Source organism: Haliotis rubra, unplaced genomic scaffold, assembly GCF_003918875.1.
Source record: "Haliotis rubra isolate DU_JTF1 unplaced genomic scaffold, ASM391887v1 Scf171, whole genome shotgun sequence".
NCBI lineage: Eukaryota > Metazoa > Mollusca > Gastropoda > Lepetellida > Haliotidae > Haliotis > Haliotis rubra.
In genome coordinates this window covers 17765-33396 of record NW_025765681.1, presented here as the reverse complement: position 1 = coordinate 33396, position 15632 = coordinate 17765, and the positions used below count along the sequence as shown (strand labels likewise).

Genomic DNA, 15632 nt, shown 5'->3' with positions numbered 1-15632 from the left:
TAGAGCTCAAGGCGGTTCAATAAAAGGGTCTTTCTCGAGGTCTTCCCACAGGTAAAGTCGGCGTTCCGGGGAGATGGGAAGGAAGTATGACGCAATACCAGTGTATATCTGGGTCATAGCCGATCCTATTGTCTTTGTCATCTCTGCCCCGAGCCGGGACTCGTATCTAGCTGCATACAGCTTATCGATTTCTTCGGGCTGACATTTTGTGAATTTTATCTGGAGTGTAGTCCCCAAAGTAATGTTTGGCTTTGCCGCCAACAGCCAACGCCACCAGTTTCTCTCGCTTATCATCGTCCACTGGCACCAACAGTTGCTCTAGCAATTCCTCACACTCCATCTTATAATGTAACAAGTAAGTTTTAGTTTTAACAATATAATACCCTATGCAGGCAAAACACAGAGAAATGAAGGTTGTTGCACACGACGAACACTTCAAATACCATAGCTATAATGCTAAAAAGCTAAGTTTTACTTAGCATTGCTAAGCAGCTTTGCTTAGCTTTGCTTAGCTTTGCTTAGCATTGCTTTGCTTAGCTAAAACACCCTATAGGCCACTGGTTGGTCGGTCTTGAGCACGAAGCTTAGCGTGTTTAGTTTCAGCGAGCTGTTTCTTCACATCGTTCCCGCTCTAATTTGCTCATCACATCGTTCTCTCAAACACTCCTCGAACGAATCCCTGTCCTTTTGCAGTGAAATAAGGCCACCCATCGCGTCTGCTCCCTGAGGTCTTTCAACACCGAGTTGAACTTCTGCGTTAGCACCCAGACGCTGTGATTTGCGTGCCGGCCAGAGAAGGCCAGGTACGATAGCATGTCTCTCTTTTTTGTTATCTCGCGATTAGCGCTGCAGTCATCCAGTATGAACAGCGTCGACTCCCCTTTAAATTTCTCGTGAAGAGCTTTCAACCAGTCCTGCAGGCGTGTTCCTGGGTCGACTTTGTGTACGTCCGGGTCCGTCATCACCCAAGGTCTTTCCGTTTACGTTTTATTCATGCTCAGAGTAGGGCACATGATAACGATGTTATCGAACACATCCCTGTAGTACCCCTCCAACATATCCAACACGAAAACGGTCTTCCCACAGCCAGTCTGCCCGCACACTATGGCGCAGTGTGGGTCGCTGGGTAAATCAGCAGGCAACCCTATAGATGGCTTGCACGAATCTCACGAATCCCATTGTCTATATTAAGTTGCGCGTCCATAATAACGTACAGATATAATTTCAACTTGCCAGCGGGTTGAGCCTTCTTGGTAATCTGGATTGTTATCCCTCGCTGCCGTTGTCTATGCGCGCGACCGCTACCGCGGCAGTTTATCGCCATCCGTGGATCGCATGTCCAACCACAGCGCTGCACTTCTGGTGGTCAGGTATTCACCGATCTGCACGGGAGGATAGGTCCAGGTCCTTGGTTATGTATGGGTGTTGTTTGATGGCCGGTAGCTTTTTATCTCATCCCACTGCTGGTATGCCCTCATACCATGACTGAACAGCTGGTTGGGCACGCCCTCTATGGTCACTTCCACCTTTTCAATCTCGGGTTGAAAAACTTCGCTGTCCCTCCGAACGGCTCGTAATCCTCCACTGGGACGACCAGGATACCTTTCATCGATCGCGCCGCACGCTCAGGTTGATATTCCACACAGTGTCGCTCTTATCTCGCGCACGACTGATCTATGCCTCAGTATGCGATCGTACAGGATGGCCATCTTCCCAGAGTACTGGCTTCGAACCTGCCTTGCCAGCTCCGGGCTAGTGACCATGTCGAACTCCAGAGAGATGTTGTCTATGGTGTAACTGGCCTCATCACCGCTCGGCGCACGCACTACTTTGCTGTAGTCGTTAAACGCTAGCTCGTATTCAAGCCTATCACCCAGCTGCCTGGTAAAACGGGCGCTGTGTCCCGCGGAGCAACTCGAAGTCGAAAGCGCACGCAGAACCTGTTCCCGTACGCTTGAGCGATGGCCTTTTCACCGTCCGTGATCTTGTCTAGCTGGTCTTGCGTGAAGCCATACCCCATGCGCAACCGGTCGATTTGTTGATACCTTGGTACACGCCATTGACGCTGTTCTCCCTCGCTTCCAGAGGTCCCCATAGCAGTGAAACACGCCGCTGTCGCCGATGCTCAGCACCTCGCTACCGCTGATCTTGATGGTGGTTTTCTTGATGATGGCTCGACCTACGCCCGCACTAGCTCGCGCTTTGTCGTTGGTGGAGGTCAACGTGAGGTTGAACGCCAGTCGAACCGCGCCTGGTACAATGAGGTCATTCTCGCCAAGGTTTGGGAATCTAACCAGCAGCGTTTGATTCTGGTCTATCTTGCTGGGATTGTTGGTGATGGTCACCGACTGGCGCACGGCTCTGGCCCCTAGAGGCTCTCTTGATCTTCTGAAAGGATCTAGTTTTCTACCGTACATTGTTATATAAATGAAATATATAAGTTTTAATACTAAATAATGGCTGAGTACATACCTATGGATGATATGTGGGATGATAGTGCCCAGGCATTCGAGGATGACACCCTCATTCACGCAAGGCAACGAACTCGTGAAGCAGGCCGTCAACGGGTTTTACGATGGTTTAAAAGGGGATAAAAATTACGTAGAGCCGTGGGGGCGAGACTATTCCAAGTTTTTTGTTGATGACAATGGCACGCTGCGACTGAGGGGTCGCCCGGAGATCGATCTCATGAATAAGCGCACTAGAGAACCGCTTGCCTTATCAACACTCGGCAGTCGCCATGGGAGTGACTTTATCCGCGATGAACTAGGCTTCATAGATTACGGGGGCGCACGGCCTAAAGCCCTTCCCAAGGAGGCCGTTCAAGATCTGCAAGACGTCAGGGGCGCCACATCGGATCAAGACATGACTGATAACATTGAAAAGCTGTTGGCCACATACCATAACAAACCCTTACCCGGGTTCGAATTTACCGTTCGGGAACTACGGGGGCTGGACAAGGCCATGCAAACCATTCGCGGACATCTCGTGAACAACACGGCCAAACTGGACGCGATAGACGACCACATCGCCCATGAAAAGGCCAAACTCGGTGAAACGGAGGATGAGTCTCTGAAAGCCACCATCGAGGAACGAATACGTAATTTGGAAGAGGAAAGGAAGACCCGGCTGGAAACGGCATCCTCCTTCCGAGACCAGCTTCGATCCCAGGTCAGCCGCGGCGCTGAAACTGTTGATCGAAGTCCTCTACCAGGACACCACGCTAGCTGACAGGATTCGGATACTGTTCCGGGAGCAAGGGATCACCATCGCCAGCATTCTGACTGCATTGGGCTTCATCATATCAACCCTGGTGGTGTCATTGACGCCTGCCCCGGCGGTGGTGGTGGTGGTACACCCACGCCTGGTGGGTGGGGCGTCAAATCCTGGATAAAAAACTCGGGAGGCCCTGGCTAAACTGGCTGGTAAGGCTGCCGGGCCCTGCCCGCATCCTGGGTAGCATCGTCTCGTGGTTGCTGGGCGCTTTGGCTAAAACTGCCACGTGGCTTAGTCAAACCTGTGGGCAGCCATCGTCGCGTGGCGGGTTTGGTGTACGTAGCGCTAAGGAATTTTAACCAAATAAGCCCCAAAGCTACCCCACCAACCACCAGGGCTGTTTTACGATCGATGTGCTGCTGTTGTGGGTGTGAACCCACAGGTGTTGGTTGAACCCTAGGTTCCGGGGTGGCGCCACTATACCCGCTTCAACCGGTCGTCGGGTGGTGGGACGTGGGGATGTTAACATCGAGGTTGACGCCCAACTTTTGTCCGCCGTGGCTATGACTATTTCGTTGTTGTAGCCCACCACTTTTTTACTCTCAGTTGCATATCGCCGGAGCCATGTACAGCCCCACCGTCGAAGACGTAGTCGACTTTCGACCTGGCATATTCCAACACGTCTTGGTAGCGTTTGATGGCACTCGGGAGATCAACTGGAGCATTGATAGCATCCTCAACGTTGACAACGAACTGTTTCTGAGCGTCGTAAGCAGTCCCCTTACCGAGGATGTTGGAACGCGTTTGCATCTGCGCACCCAACAGCGCCCACACGTACGTTCGAATCGAGTCGTTCAACCTGGTGACCCCGGCACGAGTAAACCCTTTCGACGTGTCCAACATAAACTTTTTCCAGTCATCCGCTGCCCCCTGCTCGAACCTCCAGACTCGGTAATCCTTGCTGTTGTTGAAAGCCATGTAACGGTCATCCCACTCGTTGGTTGTGAGGTGATGATACGACTTGTATCCCCATTCTTTCAACTTCTCGCTGGCATTCACGAGGTGCATGTTGTGAACGATGGGGATACCCAACCCGTGGTTCGGTCCCGCAAACGCCAATCCGTCTTCGGTTCAGTTCGAATTCATTGCAAATACGTTCGTAGGCCCGCCTATCGTACTTGTTGTTTACTGGTTCCATGCGTTGTCCTGTGGGACCGGAGCGCTGATTTCTTTAAGGATACGCCTGACCTGGTAGTACACGTGGAACGTGAACACAGACTGACTCAGCGGTCCACGCCGAAAGTGTCGGTCAATGTCACACCACACCCCGCTAGTAGCACCACCACACGGCGAAGTTGAGTTGATTCTGCCAGAACTGCATCGGGTTGTTGAACCAAGCATGAACTACCTTAGCGTTAGTCACCGAAAATTTATACAGGCTGAACACATCTAAAAGCTGGGCGCTGAAATACATCCCATCAGCGACCCGATCTTCATGGGTGAGAAATCTACGTCCCAGTTTAGGGTAAACTCCAGGGAGTAAGACACTCCAGGGGAGTACATTTTAAAACTATTATATAATGAGTATATATACTCTAACATGTACATAACACTTCCAGGAATAACGAGCGGGCGAGGCCGCTCAGCTGACGACGCGATCGATAATACGTCGGTCAACTCGAAGTCGCACTCTGCGATATCACCTACCTACCGCAATGGACTAACATCAACACCAGCAACAATAAGCTGTTTGTCAGTGGAGCTCGCAGCCAGATAACTGACGGCTACTACAGCGCAGCTCGCTAAGACGATGAGGTCTTCAAACCCCTGGGAGCCGAACTCAAGATGAACGACTCAAACGGCACAGTGGTGTTAATCAACAACGGAAGAAACTCCTTGAGGCTCGGCCGGCCATTGGCGAGGACACTCGGTATGTCGCCTGACGAGATAAAACCAACAACTACCGTCACAGGCATGAAGTTACCCGACCTAGTACCGTACCGAGAGCTGTACATTCATCTCGGCCAGGTGAGCACAACGTACAACATTCAAGGGGGTCACCCTTCCACTATACTGAGAGCAGTGCCGGTTAAAACGGAGAAATACAACGACGGTAGAACCGAGTCGTTTTCACCGCTGGCAGTATAAGAGGTTGACTCAGGGCAACATACCTGAGCTGATAATATCGGTGTTAGATATAAATCATAATCCCGTGAATATAGGATACCTCAGCTTAACGCTTCACATAAAATGACCAGCGACAAGGGCCCGGGTGAAAAATGCATCAATGTGGGGATCTCCGACCTTGGGGACACACGCCGTTTCTGACGCCCCCCGTAGTAGATGGTAAATTGTACGCCTTGCAACTGAAAAACAACATTTACAAACGCGTTGAAGTCCTCCGGTGGAGCCCCAGGTGATATAGTAGATACCACAAGAGCGACAGTCAACACTAAGTACACCCTAGTCAACACCGGTGATGATAAATGGATAATATACCCATCGTTCGGGGGCAAACTGTTCGACTTAGACGATGTTGAGAGCACTACCGTCGCCCGAAACAAGCCATATACTCTCGTCTTCACCGAAGATGACAAGTGGGTGTTGTTACCCGATAAAGACGACTGGTTTCTCAATATTAGGCTCGGCTCCCCCTACGTGTTCACGGATAACAAAGACAACCACCTAAACAAAGTCGTGAACAACGGAACCCTGCTCGTGGCTTACGTCCCGACTCAGAGACGTAGCGTAGTCATCAGCCCAGTCGCCAGTATGGCAGCCCACATGCTATCGAGTAAACCGGGAATGCAAAACGTGACATTGCAGTTGGTGTCTGAATTCGAAGGCGTGGTCACCATCCTGGAGAGTCTACCGGCGAACTCAACACTGATCATCAAAGTCTACCTAGGGGAACCATCGCAGGGTGATGTCGAGATCGTGAAGGGGATCAAACTCGGGTGGGCGAAACGACACCAGTATCACGTTTGCACAGTTTACGTACGGGTGGGTGTCGGCTCCAACACCAGTCTGCAGGGTGTCACCGTGATCGTGGAAAACACGATATCACTAACCAAGATCTTCCTACCCGACAACATACACTTCATGGGGGTGAAGTTCACCCCTGAACTATTATCAGAAAACCAGTTGGAAACTATATCGTAGTAGTATTATAGCAATGACCAGTCATCGTCCCAACACTACGCTTAACGACCTAGGGGACACGGAGGGATTCGATCAGCCTGGTGAGGAAGACACCTTATACATCCTGCACTTCAAAGACAACGTGTATAGGCGGGTGTCGTTATCAGATTTTAAAGAGCCTGAATGGTTAGTCAACTTAACCCTCACCTCACCTTATATCTCATTAAAGGAACAAAGTTATATCTCTGAAATTAAGAATAGCGGTATCTTGCCCGAGTTTCGTTTCATTCCGGCCTAATACAAGGATTATTACTAAGCCCGGTTTTACCCAATATGTTACTGGCATTCCACGGGGTGAGTTAAGGTATGACTGCTACGGGCACATAGGGATTCCATCTATGGTACCAGGCTCCACACTCATCATAGAAGTCTATCTCGAAAGAGTTAATAGTAATAATGCAGTACAAACAACTTTTACCTGGGTGACAGTGTACTGGAGTCCCCAGAACCATGGTAAACGCTACCGTATCATCATACAACAGGACCCCTCAACGGGTTCTATAACCCCTCAATAAGCCCCTCTGATGGGGGCTCTTGTGAATGCAGAGTTACCTATTAAATTCTCACCTATTCTCCTACATGAGGATTTATACCTTATAAGCCCTCAAGTACGTTGATCGACTGTTAAATGAAACCCAATTAAAATATCTTTTGTAATATATATTATAGGATGGGTCTGTACCCAGTCGTAGAGGAAGTAGCGAAACCCTGAAACCGTGAGGACGGTTCCGCTTGAGACAGTTATGTGATGTAAAACGCCAACTAGAACAAGACCGCGACACGCGTAAAGCACTATGTAAGAAGTACCATAGAGCTTTCAATATCGTGGACGGGGCTGATACTGCCCTTATGGCAACCAGCATGGGGCTGGGAGCGGCAGGTGTTGGGTTGTTAGCTACCATCGTGGCTACCCCTGTAGTGCTAGGCATTGAAATAACAGCTGGGTGGCAGGGTGTTAGGGTTGGCGCTTAAGTTTGCATCACGCAGACTGCATCGTAAGGCATTGAAACACGACGAGATCAGGGTTCTGGCTGAAGCAAAGCTGAACACAGTAAGTGAGCGTATTTCCACGGCACTCACTGACAGTAAGATCTCAGAGGAGGAGTTTCGCTCTAATCCTCTGAACTCACAAAATATAACAAAATGAAACAAGAGATTCGATCCAAGTCTCGTAAGTCTGCTATCAGTGAGGATGAGAAAAAAAGTACATAGAACAAGGAGTGAAAAAGCCCAGCAAGCCTTTATTACAAACACCAAAGAGATTATAGGCGATTCACATTAAACTGTTTCATCGAGGTAAACGCGGTATAGCGGCATAATAGTGTCATAGCGGCAATCACGGCGCAGCATTGATATGATGCAATCCCAGGATAGACCCGTTAAACCAACATACTTCAACCATGTCCCCTGTAGCTCAGTCGGTTAAGCGGCGTGTGTGAGGTATAACATTGGGCGTTCGTATCCCGCTAGCGTCCCAAACTTTTTCATAGTAGGGGTAATGGTAGCAAGAGCTATAGTTCGACCAAAGCCTTATTTGTGAAATAAGGCTTTGCAGAGGCTTTGTTGACCTGGTCCAAAACCCCATTCCCATATACTACTGTGCGTGCGTGCGTGCGTGCGTGCGTGCGTGTGTGTGTGTTGTTTTCAGATGAAAAAATTGAATAGCCTAAGAATGCATGTGTTCATGACTAGTGTCTATAGGCGGTACACTCACCTTTCTCACGAACATCTGTTTGATAGTGATTCATAAACACATACTCATGGTATTCAATCGACTAGCAGTGATTTCTTATGTAAGTGGGAAAATGTTTTGCAGTTATATTCACCTATTTTTGTGCTTTTCTCAGGAGGACTGTGGCGATAACAGAAACGGAACATATGGTTCAGTTACCTCCCCTTATTATCCCAACAACTACAATCAAAACCATAACTGCATCTACACCATTTACGCTGGGACTACGCTGATCCGCCTTGTGTTCGTGGACATTGAGCTTGAGAGAGGCTATGACAAAGTCAAGGTAAGGATCCGAATACTTTAGAAGTCAAATACAAAACAAGGATCACAAAGCGATCGTAGCGCTAAGGTGATCGTAACTCCCATACTTTAACATAGAATTACGAGAGTCGTAGCGGTGCGAACGTTTTGTGCAACGGGCCCCTGAAGGACCGATACGTTATAATGATAAAACATGCTATAAAAATTACCGCTGAGTCTTGATCACTTGGTTACAATTTAAGGTTGGGTAACTGGATATATATTAATGTATTTACCAAGATCTTAATTCGGCAAACGGGCACGGAGAATCAAACTGAGTGAAGCTTTCGCACTGTGTCTTAGTTGAGGGCATTCGTATTAAAACATTCACCTCGCAAACAACTTACTTTGAAAGCTTCATCATTATTATTATTTGGTTAAAGACCTGATGATATCTGATTTGTATCTAGCTTACCAGAACCAGTACAAAGTCAGATGAATCCAGTTAGTCGCCTCTTACGACAAACATGTATTGCTTGGGACCAATCTAATCCGGGTCTTCATGTGAACTCTTGCCTAATACCTGAAAATACTTATAAGGTACATCGTCTTTGATGCTAGTTTCTTTAACGGATCGATTAATTAACATTTCAGGCCATATTACTTGAGATAAAGACCATGATAAGCTTCTAAACTCGCATCAAGTGAGACATTTTCCTTCATCTCTTTTCGATGGAGGCGTATTTCTGTATTTCTGCGCATCTACGTGGATGATAGTGCTTTTAGATTGTTGCTCTAATATGCGTCTTAGCTTTCACAAACTCTGGTGTAAATATGTAGAAACTCGATATATACACACAACCTTAAAATCCATGTCATCATAATATTATCACTTTTCATTCATCGAATGATAATATGACCTGGGTCGCATAACATGAATCTGAGAGAAAATCTGAGAGATGACCAGGGTCGTTGGACATGTTTTCCAATATCCACGCTTGTGCCATGCCAGTATATATTTGCAGGCATTCAACGCATTTGGCAATCTCATTGTGTCTCTGGAAGGTTTGAGGTCTTGGTATGTCATGGAGCCATCTGACTATTACCGCCTGCAGTTCACCAGCGATCAATTGGTAACTAGACGGGGATTTAATGCCACGTGGACCAGTAAGTACATAGTCACTGAACTGCAAATGAAGGTTTAAAGGGCGAGTAAAATGTACGTCTGAAAAAGATGAGGTAGCAAGGCTTATGAAACTTAATGAACGACGACCTTGTTGGGATGGCGTCGTCGTTACGTGGTGGACCCAGTCGAACACCAACAGCAAGGGGTGGATATCTTGGAACATATGTTATACATTGTGTTTTGTAACTCCGTAATCTTATGAAATGAATGAGTTTGGTTTTACTTCTCTTTTCCCAATAATCGAACAAAATCACGGAAGGGGGAGACCGTAAATGGGTTTCGGTAACATGTTGAGCAAAGGACTAGGTTACCTCACTGCCACAGTAGTTGCGATTATTTGATTATCACAGTGTTTTCGCGATGAGAACTTTGGTAATATGTTTGCATTAACTGAAAAGCAATTTCGTAAAAACACTTATACTTTTTTTACCTTCCTGGATAGTATGTACACCTTGTATCTATATTTTGCATTTCTATACATATACTTTGATTTTCAGTTGCTGCTGTCTCTGTCAAAGAAAGCCTTCATGGCGCCTGTGGGTACGACGAGACGTCAGTGCACATGTCATCATCCGGGCTCACACTGGGTCACCTGGAGGCCTTCACCTCAGACACCATATCTGAGTGTATGTACGTCTGCAGGATTGACGTCTTTTGTGCAGCTTTCGATTTTGTTGACAAGAATTGCTCTTTGTTTCTTAACTTCAAGGGTGATAACATCCCCGCAAACATTTTAAAGCTGATGTAGATTTGAACCATAGTCTTGGGGCTGTAATGGTGAATGACTTTATTCGGTGATGAGGCCACAGAATATTACATGTCAGGATATTGCAGAAACACAGGAAGCGCCTGTAAAATCAGAAATACAGCTATCAATAGAGGCAATGACTGTCAATGGCAAACATCAACATGCGAAGTGATCGTGGTGATACAAACTTATTCCGCAATTTAAGTGCAAGAAATGTGTACTTTCCAAGATAAGTTGTTATTTCATTATGAGATAACGGCAGCTGCTTAAACTTACCGAGAGATGGAAATACCCAGAAAAAATTTGAAATAAGATGTTTTCTGAGATCATCGTAAAATGGACATTCTAAGGTGAGGTGGAACTCAGTTTCTATCACAGGAATAAGATAAAGAGGACATAATCGCTGATCTCTTGATAGTCCTAATTTACGACCATATTCAATCATGAAACTATGGCCGGAGCACCTTAGAAAGTACAAAGATTGTCTGTACACTTTCACTGGAATGCTTGTGAGATAACTCTCAAACTGAACAGTATGTTTAACTGACTTATAAAGTGTTAATTTGGAGAAGTTGTTTAGGTTATCACACCATATCAATACATCTTTGTTTAAATATTTGAAGGAATAACTGGGTATTTACAGTGTCCTGATTGATCCACACTGGGCCGAAGCCATAAGAAAAAAGTAACTTCTTTACATTCAAACCCAGACACTCAATATCTCTATTTGCAAGGCCCTTTTCATACAAATAAACACGCTTCAAAATAATTTGTCTATCCTGATAAAGGACTCTTACCCAATACTTCATGATTTTTATGTAATAGTTTACTTTTATGGAGTAGCGTCCAAGTTGACCCGTTCAGATACAAAATGGCTTTATATAATCTATCGCAAAGATTTTCAATATCATGAGGTACATGGAAGCCCCAAACTTCACTCCCATTAGTCATTATAGGCATACCTTTCACATCACAAATGTGGAGTTGAATATGAAAAAACAACTTGTGAAAGTACTTAATATGAGATTTGATACATTGCAGGGCTTTATCAGCTTGGTAAGCAAAGTGGTGTTTGTTTTTTTGGTGTGTGTCTTATACCATGATCCAGAGCTTGATAATTGAACACCAAGGCATTTGTAGGAAGATACTATTTCGAGCGTTTCCCTTTTACAACAGGATTTTTCATATTTTCTTAGCAGTCCCTTGGGGCTGGAAATGGGAAGACAAAAAAATTATCTTTTATTTATTTTCTTATTTCACTTCACGTAGACCATATATAAGATGGTGGCTGTTACTTCAACGGTGACAACTTCCCTGCAAATGTTTCGGTGTTAATATAGATTAGGACCTGACTGTTGGGTTTGTATATGGGAAGAAATCAATTTATGTTTTACCATCATGCTTGCGCCCGAGGACATAGTGCTGATGTTGATATTTTGTTATCATCAAATATAAATTACTTTTTGTGCAACTGATTTTTACACGCACTCTGCAGTTGAAAATTAATGTTTGCTTCGGACGGATTGACGGAGTATGGTTTTACGCTGCTTTTAGAAATATACCAGCAATATCACGGCGGGGGACATCAGAAATGGCTTCACACATGTGGGGAATCGAACCCGGGTCTTCGGTGAGACGACCGAACGCTTTAAGCACAAGGCTACACTCATGTTTGCTTTAGAAGTGGTTTAATTGTGTCACATGCAGTTTACGGGAAATTCAGCACATTATGCTAGATATCACCATATCGACTAAGTGTGCAGTGTGGTGTCACAATACAGGTACGATACAGGTATCTCAATACTGAGGTCACGATACGATACGTATCACGATACATTTCAGATATTTTCCGCGTAACAAGCAGCCATTACCTAAGTGGCAAGCCATACCATAGCTCACCAGTCACCAAATATTTTGGTAGATATTACTAGAGGGAAGTAGATTACTAGAGGGAAGTAGATTACTAGAGGGAACTAGATTACTAGAGGGGACTAGAGGGAACTAGATTACAAGAGGGAACTAGATTACTAGAAGGAACTAGATTACTAGAGAAAACTGTGTATGAGCCAAGTATCCATCAACCACACTCACCGCGTCTAGTCAAATTTTATGTTCTGTATAAGAAAATTACAAGAGAAAAGTTCACTTTTAATAATGTCCTATTTGTATTTAACAAAAAATGTTTCATGTGAAATATCGCTGCAACAGCTAAATAATAACCGATATATGTGAAAATATGAATCGATACTAAGACAAACGAATCATGTATCGCATGGTGCAAAGCTTGCACCAATGAATTCCTAGTATGCAGTATGTGCCCGGCGATCTCGCCGCTGGCCAGTAGCACTTAATACTCTACATTAGGCAAAGAACCAATGGTTGGTTTATGGAGATCACAGGTCAAGCCTGCATTTTCAGCTGGTTGCCCGGCGCCTTGAGAAATTGAGAGACCCTTGGAAATCGAATTGCAACTTCATGCTGTATCATTACCTGAGGCCAACTGTAAGTTCACGTTGACGCCTGCACAAGGCTCATGTGAACTGCGGAGGTGGTTCTAGCTGTTCTGGGTCTATTGCCTTATCAAGACGATGGTCAACTCTATTAGGTTGTACATTCTAGGTACTTTGCTACTGGGAATTGATTACTTAACATCAAGTGAATAACAGGTTTTGGACACGCAGACAGGCTGATACACGGGTTCGCTCGACTAACCTGGTCAAAGCATGGTAAAGAAGCTGCATTGCAAGCAAGACATGTACAGATCCTAACTGGTATTTTACAAACCTTAAAATCCCGTGGAAACATTAGTTTTGACCTTTTGTAAAGATCTTCGACATTAGTATCAGTTCTATCTGTCCTATGGTGCTGATGTATGGGATCAAGAAAATGATGACAGAATAGAGAAGGTACATCTATATGCTGGTAAAGGATTTGTAGGCGTATATTCCAACATTCCAAATGTCACAGTGTATGGGAATGTGCGAGATACACTGTGTACATATTATTAGTCCTATAATAGTAACAACATGTTGGATAAAATTGTCATAGGTAGCAGATTCTCAAAGACATGCAAAAACATGGTGATTTTTTACGATAGTGGAGGTAAACTTACGTGGGCCTCTGGTGTCAAAAGATTCTCCAATCTTGCATAAATGATTACATTTGGGGAAAACAGCATCGAACAGCGCCAAATCGGTTCATATATAATCTGAGACAAAGGCTGAAAGATATGTCTTTTCAAAAGAGGTATTCTTCATTTTACGTTAAATCATTTCGTCAGTTTAATATTATTCATTCTTACTGAAAATATCGTTAAGGCAAATGTTAACACATTCCGAACAGCACCATCCCGTTTCAGATGTAGTTCTCATGATTTTCTAAAGAGTGAGTGAGGTTAGTTTTACGCCGCATTTAGCAGTATCCCAGCCATATCACGGCAGGGGACACGATCCTCTTTAGAGAAAGGACCATAGGCAAAAGCCATAGGAATGAAAATGAATATCGTTAGCCCGTTTGCAAAGCGTATGCAAAAAAATATGTATAGAGAAACAAAATCCTCAACTAAACAATATATTTTATGTATGTATTTTACCACGCAGTGAAAATCCTCTGCATTATAGATGTGATATTATCCACGATATTCTACATTCTATATTCACGATATTTATATTCATATTTCACACACTGCTTTATGCCTATGACTTTTTCACTAATGTAAATAAAGATTGATTTTTTCACAAGGTTTCCTGTTTTGCTTCTATATTTGACAGCTTCAGCGATTCCATCACAACTGTAGGGAGATGGTTGTGGGAAAATCAATCAATCAAGTATATTTCGTAATCCGGGCCACATGGTCCATGGTACAGTTGTAAGATAAAGTATATTTAGGTCACATAACCACCGTGTTAGATCTCTGCCGATCTGATTTTAAATAACTTGCATAAATATAAAGCTATTGAACTAACTAATTAATATAGGAGGTAAATAAATTTTAAAATGTTAAGAATCGTGACTGAAATGTCACTTATTAACCCTTCGAATTATATATTATTAATTCAAGAGTTGCAAACGTTCCGTGAGGCATTCTCACACTATAAGATAAACAAGCAAAAACATCAAACTGATATTGATCATGCTATTTATCACCCGCAGTAAAAAGTTAAATGCACAGCAACGACGTGTTTACTGTGGGGCTCAACATACCTGTCCCGTGTTTAGACCTTTTCACCTCGGCACTTAAAATTATGGTACTAATATGATATCTCTCAAAATGGCTTCTCTCGCAATATACACACAATCTTCTCAGAAAACGATGCATCAATGAAGCTGAAACATCCAATGATGACATCTGAATTTGTTGAAGTGGTTCGAATCGACCGCCAAATCAGCCACACTCAAAATATAATTTCTACCAAAACACACCCACACGGCGAATAAAATCTACATAGCAGATTGGGAGATTTAGGACACGCTTAATCTCAAATGCTTGAAAATGGGAAATCGTGTAAAGCGGACAATAAAACACGACGGGAGAAAATAATCTGCCACTGAATGTATTTTCTCTAATACGGGAATATCTTTTAACTAGTCCACCACTTGTTTTTTACAGGTATTTGGTGATAGCAAATGATAGGGGAAAAGGGATCATCTCAGTTATGACACAACTTTTTGGTTAAAGGTACTGTAAGTCCCCATGGTCCCTAGTATGGTGATCTACCTTTCAGTAACTGGTAATCTCTAGCCCGTTTTTATATACTGTATTGTTCATGAAATTTGTTTAATGTTACAGTTACATGCTAGTTTTAATTCTCTATCTGTGATAATCTAGTTATTTTACTGTCCTTCGTCGACAGGTTTTTATGATTTCATTACATTTATTATGAATTTGTAATTTGTTAAAGTCACGATATGGCTGAAATATTGCCGATGTGACTATAAATCTTAACTCACTCACTCACTCACTCACTCACAACTGGTTGGTAAACAGCTCACAAAGTATATCCACACAACTGAGTGAATAATATTAACCATGCAGCCTCTCCAGATAATCCTTTCCAGAACCCTCGGTTCCAGAAGAAGAAAGAGAAAGTGACACTGAGTTCTGTGAACACTTTTTGTGAACACGTACACTGGACTGAGAGAATAAATAAGTGAATAATAGTTTCTAAATTGTGTTTATTTTGCTTTTAGTGCCAGGTTTTTTCCTGTAGGGTTTTTTTTCGAATCTTTATGTTAATACAGTAAACAGCATTTAGGACTTACACGTTTTAAACGAACTGACGTACCCACTAAATAACAATTGTCGG

At 44.1% G+C, this 15632-nt stretch overlaps 1 protein-coding gene across 1 annotated transcript; it reads left to right on the top strand.

The window, feature by feature from the left end:
* Positions 1-6690: 6690 nt before the first annotated feature.
* On the top strand, positions 6691-13359 carry LOC124272611 (cubilin-like). Its single transcript, XM_046707809.1, has 6 exons — positions 6691-6711; positions 8265-8435; positions 9418-9559; positions 10076-10204; positions 11368-11382; positions 12745-13359. Exons 1-6 carry the CDS (start codon positions 6691-6693, stop codon positions 12762-12764), a joined length of 498 nt encoding a protein of 165 aa, XP_046563765.1. The 3' UTR covers positions 12765-13359.
* The last annotated feature ends 2273 nt before the right edge of the window (positions 13360-15632 follow it).